A 27,011-nucleotide genomic window follows, 5' to 3' on the forward strand; every position below is an offset into this window, starting at 1 on the left:
ACAAGCAATGGGGTTGGGTGGGGGGCAGATTAGTGGGGCTTTCTTTGCGGGAGATGGAAAACAGCAGAGTGGCACTGATACACTCAGGAGGCCCTGAGGCTCTGCATGTCCAGCCTCACTGAGACATCCAGCCCCCCGGGCCACTGAGGAGCTGCCCCTGAGGGGCAGGCACACTTGGCCAGGGCATCCAGTGATGCACTCAGTTCTCAATCAAGATGAACCCCCGCGTCAACTTGTGACGGGCACAGTTACATGCACTGGCGTGGGTATTGGTTTAAACTGTTAACCGGCTCAATGGAAATATTCAGGATAAACTACACAGCTTGTGCCCTTATTTTAGCAGTTCCTTTTCTAGATTTAGTCACTCTGGAGCTTCAGACAGCACAAGGGACCAGCAGCTGTCAGAGCTGACCCTGCCCAGGCCGAGGGCTGGCTCCGTTGGCTATACTATGCCCTTTATCCCCCTCCTGAGGCAATGGAAGGCGGTGCTGTTATCGCCAGGACCAGTGAGGAAACTGAGGCCGGGGGTGGAGAAGGGCCAGGGTCACCGAGCCCGTGACAGGCAGGTCCGGCCTGCTGGCTCCTTCACACCCGGCCCAGCAGTGCACTGAAGTGACACAGGGCGGAGGACAGACCAGGAAGGCCCGACTTCTGGAGGAATGAGGGCTCTTTGGGACTGGGACACTGAAGGTGGCCCAGCAGGGACAGCCTGTGCTTCGTCTGCCGCCTGCCCTGTCCTAGCGTCCAGCCTAGCTCCAGGTCACACAGGTGACCAACATACACATCCAGGGCCGACATGCCAGTCTGGAGAGCGACTCACTCTGTACCCGTAGTCTCACATTCTAAGCCACACTGCGGCCGTGCCAGACACGCCGCCACACAGACATATGTGCCACCCATGGAAACCAGTGCAGCAGACATGCACACGCTGTCCCCAGGCTGCCTTGTGGGCCCGAGACCTGCAGAATGGACATCCAGGCTCTGCTTCGCTGTGGCAAAGGGCCCCGCGGCACAGTGCTGGGACCTTCTGATGTCATTTTCTCCCAGAGGAGTTGGTCTCTGACGGGGTATGGAGGCAGCAGTCACCCGCTGTCCCTCAGGGCTCAGGGATGGGGCAGCACCTCTGCTCAGGCCCAGGGCGCTTGCTCAGCGGGCAGCCACCGCCGACTTGTTGTCTGGGTTTCATCAGAAGAAATCACAGGGTCTGCGTGTTTCTTTCCATGCGCCTTCGGCAGGGGCAAGGCTCAGAGTGAGATGCCAGGTTAGCAATACGGAGACCAAATGTAGGTAGGGGCTACCCTGGGCTGTGCAGGGGCTCAGCCACCGTGTGCAGGGTGGGCACACCTCTTGCCCGAGGCCCCGAGGGCCAGCTCAGGGTGACTCTGCATGTCTCACCCAGCCCAGACCAAGAAACCACTGCCTCTGGTCAGCAAGCCTCTGGTCAGCAAGCAGAGCCCACACCTTCTTACCGAAGGGCCCCAGGCTGCGGTGCCCGTGAAACACTGGTGGCCAGACTTGCAGGGTCCCACATCGTGTGATGCCATTAATGTGAAATGTCTGAAACAGGTAAGTCCACAGTGTCCGAGACAGACTGGGGGTGGCCAGGGGTTGGGGGAAGGCTGAAGGGGGGTGATGGCTTAGTGCATATGGAGGTTTTGGGGGGAGAATGAAACTGTTCTGGAACTAGACAGTGGTGATGGCTGCACAACTGTGAATATGCAAAAAATCCAGGGAACTGTCCACTTCATAAGGGTGTATTTTATGATATGTGAATTACATCTAAAAAAAAAAGAGCCACAGATATGAACTATACACTTAGGAAGGGAGGAAGGAAGGGAGGCAGGGAGGTAACCAGGTAACCCTTGGAACACTGATCATGTCCCGAGCCCCTTTCTTCCCAAACCGTTGTCCTCACCAGGCCCCATGCCTAGAATCCCTCTGGCCCCCTCCTCTGGGAGGCCCTCCTAGGTGGTGCAGAGGTGAGCTGACGCTTTCTCCACCTGTGACCTTCCCACCTCTCCCACAGATGCTCCTGGTCCCATCACCTCCCATCCAGGAGGCCACCTGCCCTGCCCTCTGCCCCAGCCCCTGCCATTCACCTCCCTGACCACGTGTCTGTGGGAGTGGCTTGGGGACACTGGGGCTGGGGGGCCAAGGCCTCCTCTGGAGGGGAGTTCATATCCCATCTACCTTGCAAATGAGCTTTGGAGAACATTTATTCTGGGGACGGCAGGACCCAGGAGGGGCTGCCCTGGGCTGCAGCTGAGCTCAGACCAGATGTTAAGGGAGAGCAAGAGGTGAAGGTGTTAAGCTTCTAGAAAGGTGCAGCCAGATGTGCACATCTGTCTGGGGCACTTGCCCTGGTCCGGCCGAACACGCTGGAAAGGTGGCCAGAGGAGGGGGCCTTTCTCCACGGGGGGCTGAAAAAGGCTGAGTGCACCAGGCCAGGGTCAGGGCCATGGCCCCCAGAGCAGCCCACCCAGCGTGAGTCAGCACTAGCTTCGAGTCAGCGATCGCCAGCTCTGCAGGGACCGTCTTTCCCCACAGTCCACCTGTTACCACTTCCGGGGAGCACCTCTTCTTCAAAACCCTCCCCATTCACCCCACTTATCCCCACGCCTGCCCCAGGTCAGGCCACGTTCTCTCTTGTACAAGGGTCTGTTCTAGCTGGCCCTGGTCTGTAGCCTCCTTTTTCATCCCAGATGGAAAAGGTAATCTTCCTTACGCACAGACCTGCTCGCTTCACGGCTCTACTCAGACCCTCCGTGGTCCCCACGGCCTATGGGAAAAGCCCACATTCTCAGCGTAGACCCAGAAACACAGCAGTCATCACCCTCCGTCATGCCCAGGAACCCGCCCTGGACCCCTCAACTCGGTCTCTCCGTATGAACTGCTGCCTCCCTGTGGGACAGTCCGGCCCACTCACCTGCCGCCGGTCTCAGCCCCACAGACACCCAGGTGGCGCCGGCATCTTGAGCCCCCCTCCCAGACCCCCCAGGTGGGAGTAGCCTCATTCCTTCTAGACCTCCACCAGGCCCCTGCGGCTCCCGAGCCCCGGAAACGTGGCCGGTCCAATGTGTGATGGGCCGTGAGTGGAAAATGCCTAGTGCACTGCAAAGATTTAGCATGAAAAAACAATGGCCACCAACTCAATCATGATGAAATGTTGCAATGAAAATATTTTGGGTTGGGTGAAATAAAGCATACCGTGTTTCCCTGAAAATAAGACCTAGCTGGACCATCAGCTCTACTGCATCTTTTGGAGCAAAAATTAATATAAGATCCGGTCTTATTTTACTATAAGACCCGGTCTTATGTAATATAATAAGATCCGGTCTTCTATAATATAAGACCGGGTCTTATATTAATTTTTGCTCCAAAAGACCCATTAGAGCTGATGGTCTGGCAAGGTCTTATTTTCGGGGAAACACGGTATTATCAGTACACATTTCATCTCTCTTCACTTTGGGAAGAGTGGCTGCTAGAAAATCCAGCATCACACATGCCACCCGCTGCACCGCTTATGGAAAGGGCTGCTCTGGACCAGGGGTTGGCAAACTTTTCCAGCAAATGTTTGGAGCTTTGCGGGCCATCGGGTCTCTGTTGAAACGGCGCAACTCAGCCGCGTTGGCGTGAAAGCCACCACACACGGCATGTGAACAAATGAATGTGGCCATGTGCCAACAAAACTTTTTATAAACACAGGCGATTTGGCCTAACGATCTCTGTGTTAGATGACCGGTTTCCAGACTTTTGAAGAGGATGACTTAGTAACGTATGTTTTTTTTTAAAGGGGAGGGGGCGAGATCGATTCAAATTGCCAACCTTTTATTTTTGCCAAATAAGGGCATTTGAAAAATGAATAGCAGGCTATCACCGTCACTTAACCAAAATGGTAATTTTTATATACAAAACATGAAAGATTTATCTTTATGAAGAAAACGACCGCCCTAAGCTTCTGAGGTTTCCCGCTTTGCCACGGACACGCCTGTCTGTAGCCCGGCACTGGGGCCGCGTGCAAGGCCAGTGCCTGGAGGGCATGTTGGGGCTCTGAGGGCCGTGGCCACAGGGGCATCTCAAGGCCAGCCTGTCCACACCCCCCGAAACACACCAAGTTCTAGAGCAGCATGACTGCCCCCATTTCAGCTGATTCCGGCGGAGGAGATTTGGGGAGCCCGGGGTCCGCACTTCTAGCTGGCTCCCCGTGCTCCTGGTCTGCAGACTGGACTTTGAGAGGCGAGACCTGGAGCTGCACTGCCCCACAGGACGTTCTGCGGTAACGGAAACGTTCTAGATCTGCCCAGCTTGTCAATCGTGACCCCACGGGAGCTCTAAGCCCTTAAAATGTGGCCGGTCTGAATGAAGACGTGCCGTGTGCAGACTCTACTCCAGATTTCACGATGTAAACTCCACCATGAGGACTTTCTTTATACCGACCACATGTTGGCATAATGATAGTGGGTTGGACACCTGATAGTGGGTTAAAGAAAAGGTATTCTTGATATTCACCTTATCTGCTTCTTTTCACTTTTTTTTAAGTGGCTACTAGAAAATTTAAACTTTCCTGTTGGCTGGACTATTTTTGCCAGACAGCATTGCTCTCGAGCCTCTGAGACAGAGAGCCAGCCAGCCTCTGTTGAACTCCTCTGGTGATGGAACTTACCACCGCACGTGACAATCAGTGCTCAAGCTGGGAGGTGACAGAAATGTCCTTCGAGATTTTCCTTTAAACCCGCTGCCCGTTCCCACCCTCCGTTCCTGTCCAGATGGGGAGGTCTGTTCTCCCTCATGCGCCAACCTGCTGACTTTTGAAGACAGTCGAAGGAGATCCCAGTTGAAATCACCCTTCCTAAACATGCCATGACTTGGCAATACCTTCCTCTCCCACAAAAAGAGACACCTGGGACAGAACAAATCCCCACGCATGTGCTCTCCATTGCTAACCCCACTTCCAGGTCTGGGCAGCATGGCCCAGTTCCCTTCGCTCATTTACTGACAAGGAATGAGGCTCAGAGGAGAACGGTGGGTCCAGCAGAGCTAGGACCAGAACCGAACAGGCCTGGTTGCTAATCCAGGCCTTTCCCCGCGTGCACCACCGGCCCCACCATGCAACCCGAGACCGCATCGTTTTTCACACTGGTTTCTGCCATGGGTCCTCCTGGGCCCACCTCCCCACCCAAGCACTGAGGTTTGTACACACCACATGCTGAAGCGGAATGGCTCCTGAGGACAGGGAGGGGGTGTCGCATCAGGGACACTGCAGTGACCTGATCTCAGAATCACTGTCTGGGTGATGCTCATGGACTCATGACCTGTGTATTTCTTTCGCTCGTTTCCTTTTGTTTCCTCTAAATTTCTTGGTCAAATTTCTTATGAGTCCCAACCTGCTTTCTCCACCAGCAGAAACAGGCAAACGAGGTGGGGCCAGAACAGGAGAAGAGGGCCCTGCTCCTGGCCAGGTGGCGGAAGGCAGAGGTAAAGGGGACTAGGGGACCCTCCCACAGAGACTAGGGGACCCTCCCACACACTGAGTGCTAGGTTCCCTGGGGACAGAGACGGTCGTGGTGGCTGTCTTCTGCCTTCCCGCACACTTCCGCACACAGGATACAGACCACATTTGCGTACCTGCACACAGACAACACACAACCAACACACACTTGCACACATACAATATACAACTACACTCGCACACACACACGAGTCCAAAGTCTCACTTGCACATGCACACTTGCCCCTTTAGAGGAACAACGCAGATACAGGTGGCATTTATCTACATGGGACGGAGTCCTGGGAGACGTGATCTGGGCGCAGCAGAATGAGGGGACCCAGCGACCTATGACCTTGCCTCTGCAGTGCTGGTCCCTCTGCCTAGAACGGCCCTGCTCCTCTGCCTTCTGGGTCTCAGGTTCCATGCCCTGTCTGCCCTCAGGGGACCTCCCTGACCAGACACCCGACCCTCGCTCTGCATCATCCATTTCCACCTCCCGTCTCTTTCCTCACTGCTCTTCTCGCATTTGGCAATCTTATCTGTGTTTCTGTTGATTTCCATGGCCTCCCTTCCCACTGGAGTGAGAACTCCGTGAAGGCAGGGTGGGTGCCCAGAGGGGCCGACGCACATGGGGTGCCTGGCATGGCTGAACCAACAACGACTGAGTGGCACTTTGGCATGAGACACGGGGCTCAATCCTGAGGCCCCTGCCCTCTGTGGATTCATATCCTTGCTCTGCAGAGAAGGACACAGGCCCCCAGAGACCAGGAGTGTGCTCCAGGCCCCAGGGCTGGTCACCAGAGGGGCCAGGGCAGTCTGCCCCCACCTGCCACGCTCTGAGGGTGAGACTGCAGGACTCACAGCCATCCCAAGGCTGGTGTGGGAGGGCACCTCTCAGAACAGCTGGTGTGGGTGCTGACTGGCAGAGGGTGTGACTCCTGGCTAGGAGCGTGATAAAGCAGCATCCTTCCTGCTCATGGTGTTCCAGGGAGCAGCCCTCTCCCACATGTCCACCCCGTGTCCCTCACTGCTCCCGGACAAGCTCTGTAAGGGCAGATGCTCAGAGCTGACACACCCTGCTGGGCACAGCCGAGCTGCCCACTGGGGGATCACGGGTCTGGACACCATGCCTGGGCTGGTGGTGACGGGCAGGTATGGGCTCGGAGGCAAGCAGGGGCCGCCGCAGCCCTTACAGCCCTCTGGAGGGCAGGGAGTGAAGATGTGAAATCCCATCTCAGCGGCCTGGACACAGAGTCTGGCAGGAAGCGGGGACACTGGCCGGCTCCCCCCTCTGACCCCAGGAGGTTCTGGACACAGCCTCACAGCCACAGAGGGAGAGATGTCCCTGCCACTCTGAGATCCAATTACCGTGGCGGAGTTGGGCCTGTGAGTCCCAGGAAACACAGGACGACACTTCTATTTCCAACCTAAACCCAGGGCCTCTGCAGAGCCTGGAACCAACAGCCGCTCCATAAACAACTCGGGGATACTGACCTCCTCTTCCTCTCATCAACTCCCTGAGCTACTCAAGGGCCCCAGGGGTACAAAGACCTACCTGTCCCTCCCCCAACTCCTGGCCTGGGCGAGGGGACAGGGTTTGCTCCCACAGCCGCTCACAGGCTGCCGGCCCGTCTCCGTTGCAGCTGGCGGGGACCCCACTGCCTGGACACCAAGGCCCATGCTCAGTGGCACTGGTGACATAAAAGGCTGGAGTCCGTCCTGCTCGTCCTGAGTAAATGCATTTGTAACGTAAGCACAGCCCGATGGAACCACTCAGCAATCTGGTCGAGGGGCCGGCGGGCCATGGAGGGGGCCGGAGGGGGCCACAAAGGCTGGCCAGAGTGCAGGCACGAGGAGGGGCTGGAATCTCCTGGGAGCGAGTCAGGGGTGACGAGAGAAGCAGAGAGAAAATGAATACGGGAGAGGAGAGAAAGTAGGCCAGGAGGGAAGGCGGGAGAGGCTCAGCAGCATGGAAAATTCTAGGGGCAGCAACTGACAAGAAGGCGGAGAGGCTGGAGGCACAGAAACAAGGGCTGGGAGGGGAGCGGCCAGGGCGAGGCAGGGACAGCTTCCCTGGGTGGCTGGCCGAGCCCTGCCCTCAGCGAGCAGGCTGGGTCAGAGCCCACCCAGATGACTGAGGCCCCGAGACCCCCTGGGTCCCACACAACCAGGAGCTGCCGACCTCCTCCTGACACCTGCCCTGTGCATGGCACCACTGCCTTTGCCCCAGGGGTGACTGATCCGGCCTGAGGCCCTGCCAGCCCTGGCCTCCCTCAGGAACCTGACAGTCTGCTTTGAGCCACCTGCGGGTAGACGTCCCCAGGATGGAGAACAGGAGACAGAAGGCACTTGGGCTGGGATCTCAGCCTCGTCTCCTCCAAGGACGGTGGCATTTTGTGATTCCCACATTGTGCGGCTCAGCGCCCACCCCGCTGGTGTGATGGGCAGTGGGCGCCTGCCGTGCCTGGGAGGGGGAGGCGCAGGCATAGTCTGCGCCCGGCTGTAGCCTTTTCCCGCCTTCTGCTGACCTCTCATGCCCCATGCCCACCATGCCGGCTCCTCTGCCCCTACCAGCCAGACAGCTGGGGGAGCAGAGGGGGAAAGCCAGCACCACCCACTCAGCCACCACACCCGGGTCCACGGGTGGGATGGTCAGAACGAGCCCTCTCTGTATCCCACAAAACCCAGAGCCTCAGTGTGGGTGGACCCGCCAGGGTCTCTGGAGTGAGGGGGGCATGGCTGATTCTGGGAAATGGGGAATGTGATTCGAGCCTTAGTCATTAGCCATAACTGCGAGAAGTGGATGCAGGCCTCCTTAATGGGCCCGGAAAATCCTACCAACGCTATCGCGAGAGGTCAGCTGCTCTGCACCTGCCCTGTGGCTCCATGACCACCCTGACCACCCCTGAGACACGCACGTCTGTCCACATCAGATGTGCTCACTCAGGTTCGGAGACGCCCCACTGGCAGAGGACACTGTCCGCAGCCCCGAGCACCCCACCTCTGGGCAGAGATGCCCCACGGGGCACTGGGGGTCTGAGGTGGCTCCGACCGTACAGCCTTCACTCTGCTGGTCTGGACACAGAAGCACACCCTGAGACTCCCGTGCTAAGTGGCCCTCCATCCACGCCCAGGACTGGCTCGCCATCTTGGCCACCGCTCCATGCCATCCTCGTCACCCGTGTTCTCACGCGTCCAGCCAGATGAAGCTCCCTGCTCCAGGCTCCTCAGAGAAGCCCACTCACCCCACGGAACAAGATGCGACAAGACAGGACGCAAGGGCAAGGCTTCAGAGGCAGGCCATTCCCACATTCCCCAACCCAAAAGGGATCGTGGAAACGTGGTGGGGTGTCGGGACACCTGGATAAGACACGGCAGGGGAGCCGAGAGAGTTTAAGCCATGCGGGATGCAGCTGAGTCACTGCTCTTTTGCGCATGGCTGAGAAAGTGGCTGGAGAACAGAACTTCCCGAGTGCCCGCCACTCACCAGGACGAGGCCAACCTGAGCCGCGGTTCCAGGGTCTGGCTGCCTGGGCTCGATCCAGGCTCTGCTCACCAGCGGCTTTATGAGTTAGCACATTACCTAACCTCTGTGCCTCGGTTTCCTCACCTGTAAAATGCACATGAACCCTCAACAGATTCTAGAACATAAACTGCCAAAGACCGACAACCAGGGAAGAACCCACAGAAATAACTGGGCTACTTGGGCAACCAAAGGGTGCCAGGGTGAAGTGGCTCATGGTAAGAACGGACCTCTAGAGGCACAGGCACCTAAACCTGTGCTGGTCCCCAGGGATCCCCGGCGGGGGTGGGGGATGGGAGGAGGGCCCCTTGACCAGGTGGCTCAAATTTAGAGAGGGTCATGGGACCTCAACTACTTGTCTGGGTAAATTCTCCGTGCACAGGACGTGGCCCCGGCCAACGGACCAGACTCAGTGGCACGTGGTAGACACCCTGTGCTGTGCGCAGTCGTCCCCCGGGGTGCAAGCGTGTCTCAGGCGGGGTTCCTGGACTCACCGAGGCCCAGGAGGGAAGGAAGGCTAAATGCCCACAGTGTATTCTCACAGTGTATTCTCACAGTGTCACCTTTGCTCTGCTAATTAATCCTTATTAACGGTGCCTGTGATTAGCAGCAGGCCACCCCGAAGAGAACAATTAGTAGTAAGCACAGGGCTTCCCAGTGAATCTCAACATAGCCCTCAGGAGGGCCCCAGGTGTGCAGCTTCCCCAGGGCTGGGGCCTCTCCGACCAGCCCGCCTCCTGCCAGCTCAGCCCCCCGCCAGCTCAGACCCCACCCCCCATCACCAAGGCTCCTTTCAGCAAAACTTTGGGCACTTAGATACCTCTCCTCGGAGCAATTTCCCAGCTTTGTAATCAGATGCAGTGATAAGATTCTCTTTTATAGGGCGCTGCAGCTTAATAATAAGTAATTACCGTGACAAAACCCTGTTTTGTGGGCTTGGGAGTTTCCTCCCCTTCTCTACAACTTTCTTCTGCTGGAGACCAGGCAAGGGCCTCCCAGGGAGTCTTGCTGATGTCCTGAATTTCCAGACGAGATCCGTCTTGCTCTGAAAGGTGACCAGTATTGTCCCCACCCCTTGCTGGCCACAATGCACCAGGGACAACAGCCTCTGTGTCCCACCCCAGGATGTGCCTAGGGCCAGATGTGGGGGGACCAGGGCCCTGGAAGGGTGCCAAGGGCCCATAGGGAGCCAGGGCCCCTACGTGGGCCGGGCAGGTGGAGAAACCAAGGCCAGGCCTTTCGGGGTGCACCCTGAGGCCTGGGACGGCTCTGGTGAGCTCTTAAATGCCTCGGCCCAAACTGCAGCTGGATGTCTCCCGGGCTTGGGTGACCGGAAGTCGTCCCACCTATGGTCAGAACTAAAAAATACCAGCACCGCTGAGAGGCTGACAGGAGGGACGCCTGACAACAAGCACCTCTAATTAATTACAGAGCTGCTGTCTTGGAGGGACACAGCCGGTTCTCAGCACACTCGGGTCCAGCCGGGGAGCAGGAAAGGGGATGCTTTCATGGAGAGAATGGAATTCCATCAGTTGGGGTTTTATCTTCTAATTTCCAGTTCCAAAGACTCTGTGTTTCAAAAGCTGGCCTGTCTAAACACTGCATCTTAATGTGCCGCAAACCCCATCTCTTGTCTTGCTTGATTTCCCGTCTCTCGCTCCCGTTATCAAACGTGCTGTTGAGACTGAATACACAGCCTACATATGGCGCCAGGGCTCGCTCACGCAGAGTCTCTGCCACCCTCCGCGGGGCCCGCAGAACAGGCCAGCTCAGATTCTGGAGGCCTGGCTGTGGGCACCCTGGGCTCCTCCCCATGTGGCCTCCACTTCCAGGGGACACAGGCGCCTGTCTCACTCCAGAGGTGGTGTGGGACAACCTGAGTCCCGAACTAAATGGCATTATTTATTTTGTATCAGCCTTGGACCAACAGAGCTGTGTGTGCTCCTATAATATCGTGCCCCACAAATAGCCAGGAAATGGCTGCCTTCTAGATCTTTTCCAGCCTGCTGAGGAGACACACGGCCACCCAGCCCGCTGAGATCCCCCCACATCTGGCCCTGGCTGAGGCTGTTGTTCCCGGTTATCACTGTAGCCAGCGCAGGGCAGGGGCGACACTGGTCCCCTTTCAGAGCAAGGACCTCATCTAGAAAGAGACAGCTGCCAAGGAAACGGGGTGCTTCAAAGCCTGGCCCGACGGGCACGCTGTAGCTCTCCCAGTTGCCGCCCATTTGGAAGGGGATGGCTCACTGGCGGACTGTTCGCCTTCCCATGGCCCCCTACAGAAAACTCCAAATGCCACCCATTGGGGATGCATTCACCCTGCCCTGGAGGAATCGGGGGCCTTCATCCCAAGACAGCGCCGCTGTTCGGCATTCTGTGGAGGCTCACCGCCACCTCATGTAACCGAGCCGGAGACGTCTGCAGGCGCTGGCGCTCTCTCAGAGGAACCACCTGCGCATCCTGGGGTGGGCTCGGAGAGATGAACTGACCTGCCTAAACAGCCAACACGCTGTGGGTTCGGCTCCAATCCTGTATCTGCCTACGGAACCTGGAGCCTCTTCCTGTGGCCCAGGGCATTCTTGCCAGGTGGGGTGGGGCACCTCCTCGATACCTGAGAGGTCCGCTCCATGACTTCAACGGGAGCCTGACAGAAATGCAGATTCTCTGTCCCTATCCACAAGGTCCTCAAGCGACTCCTGGAAATTTGGGAGGAGCAGGAAAGCTGATCTGCCAGGTCCCCCCCCCCCCCAGACAGTCTGTAGCGCAAATGATGATGGCGAATTCTGGGAGTCAGCCTGGGTCTGAGCTTGGATGTCTGCCTGCCTGTGGGTCTGGGGGCCCCTCAGTGGCTCTTGCTGCCACTGAGCTGTGTCCAGGACCGCCCAGATGTCACAGGTGGTCCTAGGGACTGTGAGACCAAGGGCTGATCCCAGCCACCCTCCGCTCCTGACCATTGTGTAGTCCCTCTTCTCTGCAGTTGCCGACATGTTTGGCAATTCCCGCTACGTGGATCCTTGTAAGGGGCCAACCTGAGGGCCCATCAGCCCATCAGCCCAGCGGCCGGGGCCTGGCCCAGCTCTGAGGGCCCAGCTTTGTCTGTCGTGTCCACAGCTCCTGAGTCACCTCTGGAGAGCCCAACGGGCACAAAAAGCCAAGAGCCCACCATCCAGAGGCCCAGCCCCACCTGGAACCTCTACAAGAAACACACTCGGTGTCCCTCCCTTCAGACATTCACATGGGGGAGGCAGAGGAGACACGTCCACTGAGACAAGAGGCCTGGCCTGACTCTGCCACCTTGGGTGGCACCCCCACCTTCTGCCTCCCATCTCCACACCCAGCCCAGGGTGCAGACCTGGTGCTCTGGGAACCCTCTTGCTGGGCGGGGCAGGCCCAGGACGGTCAGCCTGAAGCTCTCCAGCTTGACTGCCTCCTCCCTTCAAGCCCCAGGTCTCTCCAAGCAGCTGCCCAGGCCCCAGCAGGCCCAGCACAGAGGTTGAGGGGTGCTACAGATAAAGAAGGCAGCCCCACAGAGCCAGGAGGGAGGGAAGGAAGGAGGGAAGGAGAGATGGAGGGAGGGAGGGAAGATGGGAGGGAGCACAGGCCTGGAGACATGGGCAGCCAAGGTGGGTGAGGCAGGGTACTGCAGCCCCTGCAGGCTCTGGCCTAAGTGGCACCGGAACCGCAGCCCCAGGAAGCCAAGGGGTTTGGGGGAGGCAAGGGAATCCCCAGTCAGTTCCCAATACTCCCCTGAGCCCTCGCTGACTCCGCCGGACCCCTGCCCCCCACACCGGGGCAGCGGGCAGGCGGCCGCTGATTTTTCTGTGCGCAAGTCCCGGTGTAGTGTCCTGGGGACGTGGGGGCTCAGATCGCTTGGTTCCCCGTCCTCCTCATCAACCCGAGCTTCCTGCGCAGCCCCGCCGATTGCAAAAGTCTGGCCCCAGCCCCCTTCCTGCTGGGGCTCCCGGGGCCTCCCTAGCCGGCCCCACCAGGCGGGTGGCCCACCTTCCCCGAGGCCCAGCGCGCCGTCCCCGCTGCAGTACAGCTCGGCGTCCCCTCCGCTGCCGCCTCCGCGCGGCCCCCCCCAGTTTTCCTGACTCCGCGGGAGAGGGGCCATGCTCCCCGCCCCGCGCCCCCTGCAGCCCGACACGAAGTTCCCCAAAGTGACCAGGGCGCTGAGAACCCCTGCCCCCTCCCCTCCGGCTTCCCTCGAGACTCCGCCCGCCGACCCCTCCCATGCCTACGGAAAAGTTGCGAGCGACGCCCCAAACTCCGGCCCCTCGCTGGGTGCTGCGCGTGCCCCAGGCGACCCCGCACAGGGGCGCAGCTCCCCGCACTGGGCCCCGGCGCCATGACGCGGGGAGCGCAGCGGGGCCCCAACAGTGAGGTGGAGGCGGCCAAGTGCGGGTGTGGGCGGTGGGGCGGGGCGCACGTGCGCCGGGCGGGGGGCCGGGCCCGGCAGGGCCCGGGGGCCGCTTACCTGTTGGAGGTAGAGGAAGGCGGGCGGGCAGGGCACGGAGTGCGGGAGCATGCTGCCGGAGTTGGACAGCAGGAGGCAGCCCGAGTTCGCCATGGAGCACAGCATGGGGCGGCAGGGGGGCGCCCGGTGGCCGAGGCAGCTCTGCGCTCGCTGCGCGGCTCGCACCCTCAGCGCGTCCCTCTGTGTGTGCGCGCGCCCTGCCTCCCGGGCGCCCTCTCGGTCTCCTCCTCCTCTTCCTCCTCCGGCCCTCCCCTCCCCCCCGGCTCTCCTTAAGAGGGAGGCATGGAAGGAAAGCGGCGCGCCTCTGCCCGGTGCTCCCCTGCCCGGGCGGGGATGCTGGAGAGCGCGCGCGAGAATATGGCAAGAGAGGATCTATGCGCGAGAGGATGAGGGGGAGCGGGGGAGGGAGTCAGTCACTTTGGAGCCACCGGAGCCCTGTCTGCAAAGAGTGGTGCGTGTGCGAGTGTGCGCGTGTGCGCGCGTGTGTAGCGGTGGGAGGGGGAGTCCCTGGCGTACTCCAACATCAAACAGAGCCCCGCGGAGGGAAGAGAATCCGGAACGACCGCACAACAGCTGATCCCACACTTAACCCCTCGCCCGCCGGCGCCGGGGCGGCCAGCCCCCGCACCCTCCAATGGCCCCTGCGCTGCCCTCCTCCCCCTCAATCCAGCGACTGCCCCCGGGTTTGGGGTCTAGAATCTGCCCGCCGGCCGCTGCTGAGAGAAGGAGCGGCCGCACCGGAAGGCGCTCGGTCCCGCTCGGCGTTCCCAGAAGCGCCTCTCCTAAGGGAGGCCGGCCTGCTGGTGGGGATGTCGGTGATGTAATGAGGGCATCTACGCAGAGGCTTCCGCGCCGGGGAGCGCTTCTCCCCGCTGTCCAGGGCTCGGAAACCCAGCTGGAGGCTCTGGGAGCCTCTCCTGCCCTCCCACTGGGCCCCAAAGCCCATTTACACCCGGTACCTGCCACAGGCACAGTCTTGTGGATACTTAATATGGGGGTGGGGGGGGGCGAAGGGCAGTGCTACAATTCATCCGCCCCTCCCCACAGCCGCACACACTGAGCGCTGTGTGCACACATCAGTGGGGCAGGAGTGGCAGGTACCCATGCAGACCCCAGTCAGTGCTTCTGCCCGAAACTGAGCCAGGTGTGTGCACAGAAGTCTGCAGCTTCACCAGCCACACACACCCACAGGCCTGCCATGCAGTCACACTCGCCAGATGCCCACTGGCCAAACTCAGTTTACCAGGACCAGACACAAGTAAGCTTGGCTGTGAGAGGGACAGTCTGCTGCTCACCATGGTTAGAGGGAGAGACAACAGGGGGCAGACCCAACCACTCACCCCACTTACGCATACTTCTGCTACCACAGGGGCGAATCCCAGATACCTACGCAGTAGTAATTCTGGACTCACCTGTCCTACCTAAAGGCACCTGTGAGTCCCCTCTTCTCACTTTGGAGAGCAAGCCCCACTCTGAGGGAAGCAGGGCCAGGACCACTTGGTAATGGGAAGACCACCAGCCTGGGAGTCAGAGGCCCCCTTCACATGCTGGGTGATCTTAGGAAAGACACTTGTGCTCTCTGGGCTTGGGTTTCTGCATCCACCCTGAGAAGGTGGTTAGATCTTGTCGGACATGTCTTGTTGTCCTCGCTAGATGAGGGCCACTCAGGAAGGTGCAACAAGGAGGCTGGAGAGGCTGCCCACAGGCTCCCTCCAAGCAGTGTGGGAACGTGCTCAGCAGGCCGGTGTTTGCCCCTTGGACACCATTCTCGCAGGCACCCCATGTCACCCCCGCAAGGCAGCCTCCAGTTCATCTTTCTCTGCGAGGGAAAGGGGTGTGACATGGGGAGGCAGAGACTGCAGGGGGAGAGCTGACCCACCTTGCCAGGTAGCTGCACCTGCCTGACTTTTTCTGGAATTCCAGTTCGTGATGCCCCCAGGGGTGGCGCTGGCACAGAGGAGGGGTGGGGACGCTTGACTATGGACTTGCAGAGGCCGCCAGCTGCTTTCAAGATGGATGGGTTATTAACTTGGTCTCCCAGAAGAGGCGCCCCTACAGCCTAAGATAGGGGTGCGGGCCTGGCACAGAGGTACGGGTGTCTGGGGCAGGAGCACCCGGCTGGGTACAGCATTTGCAAGCCAAGACTTTGCAGAAGGCTCTCCTGGGGAGTGTGGCACCCCGAGTGGCCCCAGCCTCAAGAATATGGGCAGCCCCGCTGACCTCCTACCCTCAAGGTGTGCAGCTCGGCCCTCTTGTTCCAGAAGTCTGCCCTCCCCTTCTGTCCCAGTCCCTGTCAGTCATTGCTGCCCTGCTGCTCCTTCCCTGGAGGACGCCCTGGAATTTGGGGCAGCCACGTAACACTCACCCTCAGCCCTGGGCTCTGAATTCACCCTGCCTGGGAATCCTTCACTCATTAATTGCCCGTAGTTACCACACATCTACTGAGATCAACGCTTTACCCACGAGAGGATTTGGGAGTGAATCCTAAATAGTGCTTAACACATAGCAGACTCTCTTAGAGCTGACTCTCCTGCTTTTTCTCACTGACAACCCACTGTACACCAGGTGCTGTAGAGACAAAGTTCTCTGTCCTGGAGTGAGCTCACTGTCTGGTGGAGAAACCAAGCCAGCAAACCAAGACTGCAGCCTACTGTGCTGAGAGCTATGAGAGCCCAAGATTGTGGGAGCTGAAATCGGAGGTGAGCTTAGGCCTGGGGTTCGGTCAGGGAAGGTTTCCTAGAGGGACCCCTGAGAATGCCAGCCTGAGGGTCAGTATCTCTTCCAGCAGCCTGGCACCTGCTCATCCATGGGCCTCTCAGCCCAGCCACCCCGCTTCAGGCCTCACCTCCACAGCGTCAGGACCAGGAGCATGTATAGACACCTGCCTCCATCAGCCAGCTAATCGCACCCCGGTGCCGGGGAGATTGAGAACAGCAAAACAATAGAAAGAAAACGTCCTCAAAAAGGGCCTGAACAGCGCGTGTGAACACCTCACAGAGGTGCCTGGGCTTATCAGTTCCATTAGAAGCCAGTTACTACCTGGCAAATTGAGGGGGGCCTCTGTGCATGAGGAGGTGACTGGCGGGTCAGACCACAGGCCAGCAAAACCCTGCAGCCTGTCTGGTCTCCTCTCGGTCTCCCGTTCGAGAATCGGGTGTCATGAGGGAACAGAGCCTGCTGGCTGGCTCATAGTACCCTCCCAGGGCCTGGAATGGCTCCTGGCAGGGATGAGTGTGGTTGCCACTGCCCTGCTCCGGGCTTGTCCCCAAGCTGAGTTGGCCACAGCTGCTGGAGGGTCCAGGAAGCACAGGAAGTGAAGGCGGAGCAAGGCTGCTGCAGAAGGACGGGTGCCCCTGGGTGGACACCGCCTGTGGCTGTCCCTTGTCCACGGACGGCAGGAGAAAGAAGAATGCTCTGTGTTCCGACAGGGCTCCTGGGCCATGTCCACCGTGACTGACTGTCCATCCTCACTGTCGGGGACCTCGCCACCTCACCTCGGACCTCCAGTGCCTGGTGTGAGGGTGGCGCATTACACTAGGGGGTACGATGTTCCTCAGGTCCCGAAGACCCCTCACAGCGGTCCGAGCCCTGGTGCCTCCTGGGCCAGGCTGGGTGGCCCTGAGTGGCAGATGGGGGAAGCCCGGGCCCCCGTACGCAGCTGCCCCCGCTTCTGGGGTGAAGGAAGTATGTGAGCTGAGAAGAGCTGTCAATCCAGTGCTGATATTCACTACTTAAAAAAAAGAGCCAAGGAAAAAAATATCCCATTCGCCCTGAATCTGAGAAGGGCCTTGTTAGGGAGGCAGGAACTGAGCTGTAATTATTTCTGCGCTCCTGGGCACCACTATAAATATCAGGCAGGAGGCACCTCAAAAGGTCCAGATGGTTCCCAGGCTTTGGAGATCTCCTGGATCCTTCCTGCCCCCACCGTGGGTCACCTTTCCTGAGGAGGCCCTGCTGGCTGCAGGCACCGGCCCCCCTCCTCGCAGGGCAGGGCAGGGCAGGGCAGGGCCTGCTCTTCCCACCTGACCTGAGAGACCCAGGCACACAGAGCCTTGCAGACACCCTCAATCTTTGTGGTGTGTACCTCTGTGCAATGGTGACATGACAGTCACCCTTACAGAGCTTGTGCCAGAACATGTTTCAAATGGCCTGTGTTTTTTTAAAAAGGTGGGCGGTTCTGCGGCCAAATGATTTGGGGGAGTGTTGCCTATGACAACACCCCCACCCCCATCCTCTGGCAATTCCCAAGGCTGTATTCCTGAGGGGAAACAGGAAGCTCTGTGGCCCCTCTAGGGGAGGTGGGTTGGGGGCTGAGTGACTCATGGGCCTGCCCATTTCTCCCCTTCCGAGTGCTCAGGCTGGCATCTTCAGGCTTTACCCACACAGAGAGGACAGTGTGGAGCCTGGCACAGGCGTCCCAGGACGGGGGTGAGCTCACCGTCTCCGGTTGCAGCTGGGCCATAATCTATAAAGACAGTCTGCTCCGTGCTTCCAGCAGAGCCAGACCTCCCTGCCCCGGCCTCAGGGTATTTGGCAGAGGGCAGGGCATGAGCGCTGGGGAACTAGGGAGGCAGGAGTAGCATCTCCACGTAGGGTGGGCATAGCTCAGTGTGTGTGTGTGTGTGTGGGGGGGATTACCCAGGAAGCCTCTTTTATGTGAACTAACCAGATGCCCACATCTCCAACCAAACACTCTCCCAGGGGAATTCATGCCCCACTTCCACAGCTAAGGGGACAGGAGTAGAGTCAGGAGAAAGCTCCAAGCTCAGGGCTGCTTGGGACGCCGCCAACATACTGTTGGGGGGATGTCAGATAGAGGACGGGGAGCTCTTTGGCCTTCCTGAAAAATACAGGAACCCCTCAGATTCCCAAAGGTGGTAGCTTCCCTGTCCTGGGAGTGGGGAGCTGTTTTGGCTTCATCCTGGTGTGTCCAATTCTCCCAGAAGAGCAGAAACGTTGGCAGAGGAGCCCTTGCAAGGCGAATTGCGAAGACAGGATGGGAGCTGCCCCAGGTGACCAGGCCACACTAAAGGCGTCCAGCAGAGGGCCCACTCACACTGGCCAGAGCCTCCCCTTCAGGTCAGGCCTGTGAGGAGGGGGTGCTGGGGGTGCTCCCCACCTGGGCCCTCTGCATCCCTGAGCTACCAAGTACTCGGCAATGCAGAGAGAAAGCCAGGCTCGGCCCAGGCTGCCAGGGCCAGCACCCACCTTCCAGCTCAGTGGGGGCCTGTCACCCACCGATGCTGTCCCCCTGGCCCCAGCAGACACTGCAGCAAAAGTAAAAATCTGCGTGCAAAGGAAGTTTATTTATCTGTTTAATTAAGAGGCGTTTGCCAGCCACATTCGGGTCCATCCGTCTCACTTACAACCACGTCCCAGCAAAATTAAACATAATAAATATAGGGAGACTGAAAGCAAAGGGCACACTCGAGATATACGGCCCGAACCAGAAGTTGCACAGGGTTGCAGTTATAAGCACATCTTTCTTTGGCAAGTTCTTCTCCCCTTGGGGCCCGGGAGCCAGAGGGATGACCTCAGAGAAGGGGCTGTGGGTGCTGTTCCACTCTGCTTTTCCACTCAGCATTCTTGCCAAGCTTTATTTATTTTAAATGAGCCCCTAGACTTCTCCCTTCTCCTCTTTTGGAAAGGGGGAGACAGCTCAGCACGGAGCAGCAAAGAACATCTGAAATCAGTGCACTGTGATGTGCCACCTCAGGGCTTGGTGGGTAAGAGGCTCGGCAGCTGCAGCCCTGCAAAGCTCCTGCCTGCATCTGGGCCATGAGCTCCTGGCAAGGAGGCAGCCTGGGCTCAGAGAGCCTTGGAGAAACAGCTCTGTGCTCTCCGGTGCCAGCTGTGGCCAAGCCACCATTCAGGATGCTGGCCAGAGGAGGAAGGGGGGCAGGCACCGTTAGAGCCTTAAGAGCTCAACTGTTTGCTTAAACTGCCCAGGATGAGGGGGAACAAAGGGAAGCCGGGGATGGATTATTGGAGTTTTTTCTATCGTCACTGCTGATTGCTAAGTGTAACGGTACCTGCATTTGCTCAGTGTTTTCCTAACCTTTTCAACGCGCCTGGACATGTTTCATCTCACGTAATCCTTACAAGGTAGACGGGAAGGTAGAATGATGCCCATTTGGTACATGATGACACTTCTGGGATCACAGAGGTGGCCCAAGGTCACACACCTAGCGAGGGGCAGACTTTAGGCTGGAAACAAGCCTCCTGCCCGGAGACTCACGTGAGCCTTTTCGCTCCCCTCCGTCCACAGCGGCACTTGGCCCGTGCGCTCCTGCCAGCGTCCTCGTCATTAGCCCTTGGCGTTCTTTCCTAACAGGATCAACCCGAAACCGAATCTGTTAATGTGATCGTCATTTGCAATAGCTTGGGCATTTACTAATCACACCGCTGCTCGGTCTGCACGGCAATTATCTCGAATTTCCTCTTTCTCATTAGGCAGGAGGTTGAGAGAACTCAGTAGGGTTGCTGAACCCTCTGATGAAGCCAAGACGAGGAGCTGAGCTGCTCTTGGACGGAGGAAGCCCTTCTGCGGGGCGCCCAGCTCATCTGCCACGAGCTGCTCATTTCCCGGATCCGCACCCCACAGTGGGCCTGGCCCACGGCCGGGAGCCCTCCTGTCCCACCGAAATCTGTGCATGTCTGCACGGTGCCCTGTGCCAAGGCCACAAATGACCACGGGGAAGAAAGAGCCCCGAGAGGCACAGGAAGTTGGTGTATTTGCTTTGGAGACAGAGATGCAAGCTCGGCCTGGCTCACAGATGAAATGCCCTTGGATGGCCGGGTCCCTAGTGCCGACGGGACAGACGACAGCCTCAGCTCATGCCAGGGCAGGGCTCGTGTTACAGGTCTATGACTGGCAGAGGTTCTGGGGCTAAGGGAAGCCCACCACTCCATGCAGCCCGGCCAGGGCAGCTCTCCTGAGCACTACAATGGACCTGGCAGCCGTTCCTTACTGCCCTCCAGCACCAGGGACAGTTCCAGCCGCTCCTTACCCTACAGCAGACAAGCGCGCTCGTGTCTTGGGCGATGGAACTGGAAGAGAATTTGGGATCGTACTGTCCAGTCCTCTGCCTTCTAGCTGGCAGTCACGAGCCTTCAGGGACAGGCGCCGTCTTTTTTTTTTTCTTTCTTTCCTGGTACACTGCACTGAGAGAGACCCTGACATCTCTCTGGGGAGCCCATTCAGGTTTTTATCACCCTGACTGTCAAGAAATTCTGCCTTGTGTTGCACACAAACCTTTTCCACCTTAATTTGATTCAAAGGGGGAAAGTTTTAAGGCATGCCAAGGGGGACCCCGGACTAGCAGCTGATGCCAATGTCACTCTAACTCCCAGGAGGGGCTGGGGGTCACCCACCAGAACATGTAGAACAAGGCTGGTGCTCCAACAATAGCATTGCCTGCTTCAGGGTGTCAGAAAAGGACAACCGTGCGTGACGTGGTGGCAGCTTGGGAATCTCCCATTGCTGTGACCAGCATGAATGTGTGTCAACTTCAGTTAGAATTAAACCAAAGAAACACAGCATTCAGGGACCCTAAGCAGAGAGCTACGGGAAGGGGTTCTTTCATGCACAGGGAGATGGGTCTGAGCTGCTGGGGATGGAGGCAGCCAGGGCCCATCCCGGGCTCCCTGCCTCTTTTTAAAGACAGCAACTGAAATAGTTGGGCTCTTCATTTGGCCATCAATGAAAATAAATCTCACTTAACAGAGAAACCATTGTCCCTTCCTTTAGCCCTGGGTGAGGAGATGCCACAGGGGACAGACCCAGGGAAGCCCTGTAGAGAGGGAGGGATGGCCAGGGCATGGCCTGAGCCCAAGGACTGTGAAAGTCAGGTCCTCCAAACTCGGAACCAACCTGAGACTCTGGAACAAGCTCTGCCTCTGGTCCCAGCCTCAGCACCAGCTGGCTAAAAAGGCAACCTCAAGGCCTCAGGAAGCCGAGTGGCACTCAGCTCTGCCCCTTCCCCTTCATGTCCCCTAACCAAAGCATTAGCTCATTAAAAGCTCATTAGGGGCCTTAGACAACAAAGGCCCAGCGAGACAGTGCTGTCCTGGCAAAGCCCATGGCCCCGGGGAGGCGGGGCACTGTGTCAGGGGGCCAGTGCCAAGCTACAGACAGGAGCTGAGCGATGGAGCAAGGAGGTGGCTGGCGGTGGGAGGTTGGAGGTGGGGGTGGGAGGCTCTTCCAATGAAGACTCATGGGAACTGAACTCGTCCCAGGACTCATAGAGGAAGGAACAAGCTTGTCTGCCAGGAAACCAGGAACAGACATTTACCTGCCGACTCACCTCCCCACACACCCACGATTACAGAGGCCAAGTATGAGCTCCTTTCTCAGGCTTTTAGGGGACTGAGCCAGGGCAAGGAGGAGAGGGGCCGGCAGGACCCTGGCCAGCATCAGCCCTGCCCGGCAGCTTAAAGCACACCAGGCAGGCGGTGGGAATTGCTGTCCACTGAACACTACTGTGTTTCTTAGACTCTGAGGGCAGGGCAAGTGAGACGGTGTGGGAACATGTCCTCACATAGGCATGAGGCTATTCTGGAGGCCACACCCCTGGTGCTCCCCCATTCTCCTGCTCCCTCTTGCTCCTGGAGGGGAGAAGCCCTACTCTTTCCTGATCTACTCTAGCATTGGGGTCCAGCGCTGTTTTGGCACCTACACAACTCTCCAGTTCCAAGGCATGAGGTTTCTGAGAATTCACTGGCAAGGAGGTTTGGGGAAGTTGGCAGCCAGCTGAGGGCCCTGTGCTGCTCTTAGCAGCTCCCAGCCTTTCCTCCTGCTGAGAGTTGCTGCATTAGGATGGGGGGAGCCGTCTGTTCCTTTTCTTACTTCCCTAGGATGCTGTGACTTTTGATTCCTGCTTGATTAATATACAGCCAACAGAGACTGTATTTAAGGCAGCTTTAATTCTCTCAGGTCACCAAACTCGGGAGCAGCAAAGCTGCAAGGAGCCAGCCCCGCAATAGATCAAACACTGGGACCTTCAAATCGCCCTGTGGCCCAATTTCTCATCGCTGCTGCCGCCTGATAACCCTCCCAGCCTGGAGCCAGTATCTCCCTTTCCCAGGGGTGGGGATGAGAACTGGACGTGGATGTCCATGGCTGAAACCCTCCTGGCAGCCAGGAACAAGAGCAGGAAGGGCTCAGCACTTCAACCCTGTAAGAGCAAATCCTTCAGCACCAGGGACAGCTCCTGCCAGACACACACACACACACACACACACACACACACACACACCCCACCCCCCATCCCCGGGGCATCCAGCACTGCCTACACCCCTGAGCCAAACACAGATGGATGTAATGACCTCACTGTCTTGCTGGAGGTGGCTAGCGGCTAGCCCTGCTGATGGTCACCTTTCACCAAAACATCCTCCCCAGCCAAATGAGCCCTGCACACTCTCACCAGCAGTCTCCCTTTTTGGCTTTCTCTACATCCAGCTTCCTCATTCTCTGACCCCCTGAGACCTCCCCAGAGAAGAGCAGGCTGCCCTCAGGACTACCTGGCTGGTCTCCCTGCTTGTCCCTGGAGCCCTCGGCTTGTGCAGGCCCAACAATTTCGTTTCTGGCTCAACCTCATCCCCTCCCAACTTGCCTCATTAGCATCTCCTGAAAGGCAGGCTAATTTCTCCGCTTCACACCTGGGTGTTCACTTGCTTGGTGGGGGGCAGGGGGAGGAATGCCTGTGTAGCTGCCATTTCCTCCGAAGCATCTTTTATAGACCTGGTCCCTGTTGCAATTTGGGCGGCACTGTGGAGCAGTACAATGCAGGAAGATTACACTCGGAAGCTGGGCTTCTAAATTACCTCCCCGTGGGGGCAGGGAGTGCGCCTGTTAAGGGAGAACCCAGCGCACAAAGCCACTCGCATTTAAGAGCATGGATCTTCGTGGATCAGGCTCTGATCAATCCTGGGAGCCACCAACACGCCACATATTCAGAAGAAATGTTTGCATGGCAGCTGAAGGAAGCCCCAGACTCCCCTCCTCACGCTCCCCACTTCTGCTTTTTAGGAGGATTTTCTCTAGACCCAGCCCCCTCTGGATTTATTCCCCCTACTCTGCCTCTATCCACTTAAATATATCATCTATAGATTTTCAAATTATTGCTACACTTTCTAAGAGAAGGATGCAGTGGTTAAAAATTAACAGCAAATTTATAGGAATTCTATATGGCAATTACAGAATTATAATGAAGTGGCTGCCACTTGGCCGAGTGTGGGTAATTGGAAATCCACGCTGGGAGACTAGTGTCTTTGCTGTATTGGAACAGTGTTTTTGAGAGTAAATGCCGAGGAGAGGGTCAGTGAGCCCCAAGCGGGCTGGGTGCTTCTCTGGAGGAAAGAGTGGCTGGTTCCCTGACAGTTTGGAGGCAGTTTAAAAGGAGAATCACTTAAGCCGGCACACAGGAAGGGGGCCAGGCATCAATGGCGTAGGTGGGTGTTCTGGACTGGGGGGGCCCTGACGCCTCCCAGCCTGGTCTGGAGAAGGCAGGAGAGAACGTGAAGGAAGGGCTGTAGTTACCAGCAGAGCAGAAAGGGTCACTGACATGCTGACATGGAGGAGGACGGAGGGCAGCACTGGAAAACCCGGTGTTCTCCCTGTCCAGTGGGTCAGTTCTCGCAGAACAATTGGTTAAAAAACCCGACAGGTCGCCTGCTTGTGAAGACACCGGCTGTGTAGTATTCCCAGAGCAGCCTTCACGCCTTACCTGGTACGGCAGAAACAGGCTCACACTGCTTTCTCCTCTGTGCTTCCCCCGGGACCCCCGTGGCCCAGATGGTCCGGGGGGCTTGTAGTAAGGAAGCTGATTCTGAGAGAGGGAGTTCTGCCAGGAATCTAGGCACAAAGTGCCTCCTGTTTCTTTAAGAGTTTTCCCTAGACGTGGCGCTGGGTGACACGGGAGCCACTTGCTCCCATGTGTGTGAAATACGAGCCGGATTTCCAAGACTTGGTATAACAGAGGGAAACGTAATTTGTGTACTTTGGATATATTGGGTTAAATAAAGTACACTGTTAACAATCTCATCAGTTTCTTTTCCCCTTTTTAGTGTGGCTACTGGAAAGTTACACGTGGACACATGTGGTTTGCGCTGTTTCCACTGGGCAGCACTGGTGTCCAGCGAGGGCACGATGTCTTCACATGCAGCCTTGCACCATCCACTCACTGCTGTCACCATGGTCCATGACAGTGCCTGGCCCATGGCGGCCTCTCCAGAAGGGATGCAGAAGGACCCCTTCTCTTCTTGTCGTGGAGCCCAGAGCACACAGGTGGGTACCAGCAGAAAGCACACACTGCCTCCCCCACCGCAAACAGATGTCCAGCAACGAGGCTTTCTCCGGTTCAATCTGTCGGCGTCGCTTGGTTTCTGCTTGTTCCATCCTGAGGCCCTCAGTACCCTGGGGGCGGTGGTAGTGGGCTGGCATCCTTCCTGCTCTTCTGTCCCACTCAGGACAGGACAAGGACACCAGCACTCCGAGCAGCACTCAGCTTTGGGGCTCAGCTCACGGCTGACGCTTCTACCTCCTGACCTGCACTGGGAGAAAGCGTCCCACAACCAATGACCAGGACACCCAGCTGGTTTGCATGTGGCTGCTGCTCGGTGAGGGCACTGACCTTCCTCTCCAGTGTAGACTGAGGGGCCTCGGCAATTCCATTCCAGGACAGGGGGCACGGCAATAACTACCATCATCCTCATGGTGCCCCAGACAGATGGCATCTCGGTCTCTGCTCCCCTCGCCGCTTTGTACCGAAGGCAGGGAGAAGGCAGTAGGAGGATGCACGCCACTCTTCCCATTTCATCAGATGGAGAAGCAGAGGCGTGTCCCAGGTGGACAGGGAACCCAAGACTTGGGGTCTGAGCCATCGTCCCCTTCTACTCGAGGAACAGAAGCAGGACGGAGTTTAGAAGGAGACTGTAACCCCACACCTTCTGCCTTCCATCCCACGCAGAGCCTCAGCATTTCCGGAACCCTCCACCAGCAGGAAGTGGAACACACTCAGGCTCTGGGTTACCCCAACCTGGAGGCAAGCCCTTTTCTGCCACGACCATCCACGTGACTCAGAACAAGTGATTCAACATCTTGAACTTTACTTCCTGCATCTGTAAGAACGGGACAGCAATACCTCCCTCAAGGGTTGTAGGGATTCAGACATTCGGTATATGAAGAAGCTGGCACACAGTAGATGCTCAATAAATCTTGTTAATTAATTCAACAAATATCTCTCCAAATGCCAGGCTTTGTTCTCGGTCCCTTTCCTCTGCAGTGCCCAAAGGAGGCAGCAAGTGACGTCTCCTTTCTCTCCACCTAGGTGGACCAACTTTGCCCTGTTCTTCTCCCGGGCCTTGGTACAGGAAGTACAGTTAACTCTCAATTATCTATGCAAATGGAGTGGAATATTCCACGGATAATTCGGGAAGAGTGGAGAGTCCACAAATAATTCTTACTTGAATTTGAAATTCCTCGTGCTTATTTCTGCATTGGATTTACCTTCTTAATGACTGTTTGTTCTGGCACACGCGCAGGCTTGTTTGCATTCTCAGAACTCACACTGGTCAGTGGGAAGGAGCTGCCCCAGGAGCATGCTGGGACTGCGGGCCCCAGGTCACAGCTCCGGGGGTGGACTGACACCCTCCGAAAATGAAGCAGTGGGCGCTGGGGCTCCTTGCTGATGGTAGCTGCCCAGGAGGAACGACAGGACATAGCTCCATTTCTGCTTCAAGGCTCTGCCTATGTGGGTGGCTGGGCATGGCTGGGCGAAGAGGGGGCCTGGGCGCCGTGCTGGGTCCGATGAGCTGGGCTTTCCTCTGCTGGGGAGGCGGAAGCACCGAAGAGATGTGCTCCCACCTGCAGCCTTCCCTTGGGGTGTCCGTGTCTTGTTCTCTGTCTCTCTCTAGGCTTCTCCCTCTGTGTGTCTCCCTTTCTCTCTCTCTCTCCACCACTTTTTACGCCTTCCTCCACGGGTGCTATTTCTATTTCAAGCATTCTTCTCCCCGGGGCAAACCAGGAAACAAGTATTTCTTTCAATAGGCGTATCTCCCATGCAGCTGGGTTGGGGGGACCCATCCTCCCTCTAGAATTGTGTGCTCTGGTGGCCAAGGTGGTTGGCTCTAACTGGAAGCCCCGTTTCCCGTTGTAGGGCAGGGAGGGCGGGAAAGAGGAAATACAATGAACCCCTTTCTGTGTCCTCTCTCCTCCCCCACATAGAGATCGCATTACGGAGGTGGGGGGGGGGCTGCCCACACACTAAGCAACTGACACAGTATGTGTCCATGACTTTGTCGCGTGCGAGTGATTTCGCCACCTGAGGGCCTTGTTCTGTGTCAGGAGAGTGTGGTGGGCTGTCATCGCACACGTGCCATGAGTGGAATGCTTGGTCATTGTCTACACTGGACCAGCCCAGAAGGCAAACTCCCTAAGTGTCCGCTGCTTCCTGAAAGCCCTCTGCCCTGGTTCACAACCTGCCTCTTCTCCACAGGCGATGCTTCCGGCCCAGGTGCACCTG

General features: G+C 57.8%; 1 protein-coding gene across 13 annotated transcripts in view; it reads right to left on the minus strand.

The window, feature by feature from the left end:
• RBFOX3 (RNA binding fox-1 homolog 3) overlaps positions 1-27,011 on the minus strand; it is a 362,884-nt gene that overhangs the window by 55,086 nt on the left and 280,787 nt on the right. For 2 of the 13 annotated variants that reach the window (XR_012492316.1, XM_074320478.1), the window contains exon 1: positions 13,489-13,996. The exons of 5 other annotated variants lie outside the window; for them this stretch is intronic. Coding sequence is in view for 6 of the 8 variants with exons in the window: in XM_074320478.1 (XP_074176579.1) it covers positions 13,489-13,593 (105 nt within the window). In the remaining 2 variants the exon portion in view is untranslated. Of the gene's footprint in view, positions 1-13,488; positions 14,041-27,011 lie in introns of those variants that run through there. 6 more of the 13 variants (XR_012492318.1, XM_074320477.1, XM_074320481.1 and 3 more) reach the window with 6 other exon arrangements.

This window comes from Rhinolophus sinicus, linkage group LG15 (genome assembly GCF_036562045.2).
Source record: "Rhinolophus sinicus isolate RSC01 linkage group LG15, ASM3656204v1, whole genome shotgun sequence".
Classification (NCBI taxonomy): Eukaryota; Metazoa; Chordata; class Mammalia; order Chiroptera; family Rhinolophidae; genus Rhinolophus; species Rhinolophus sinicus.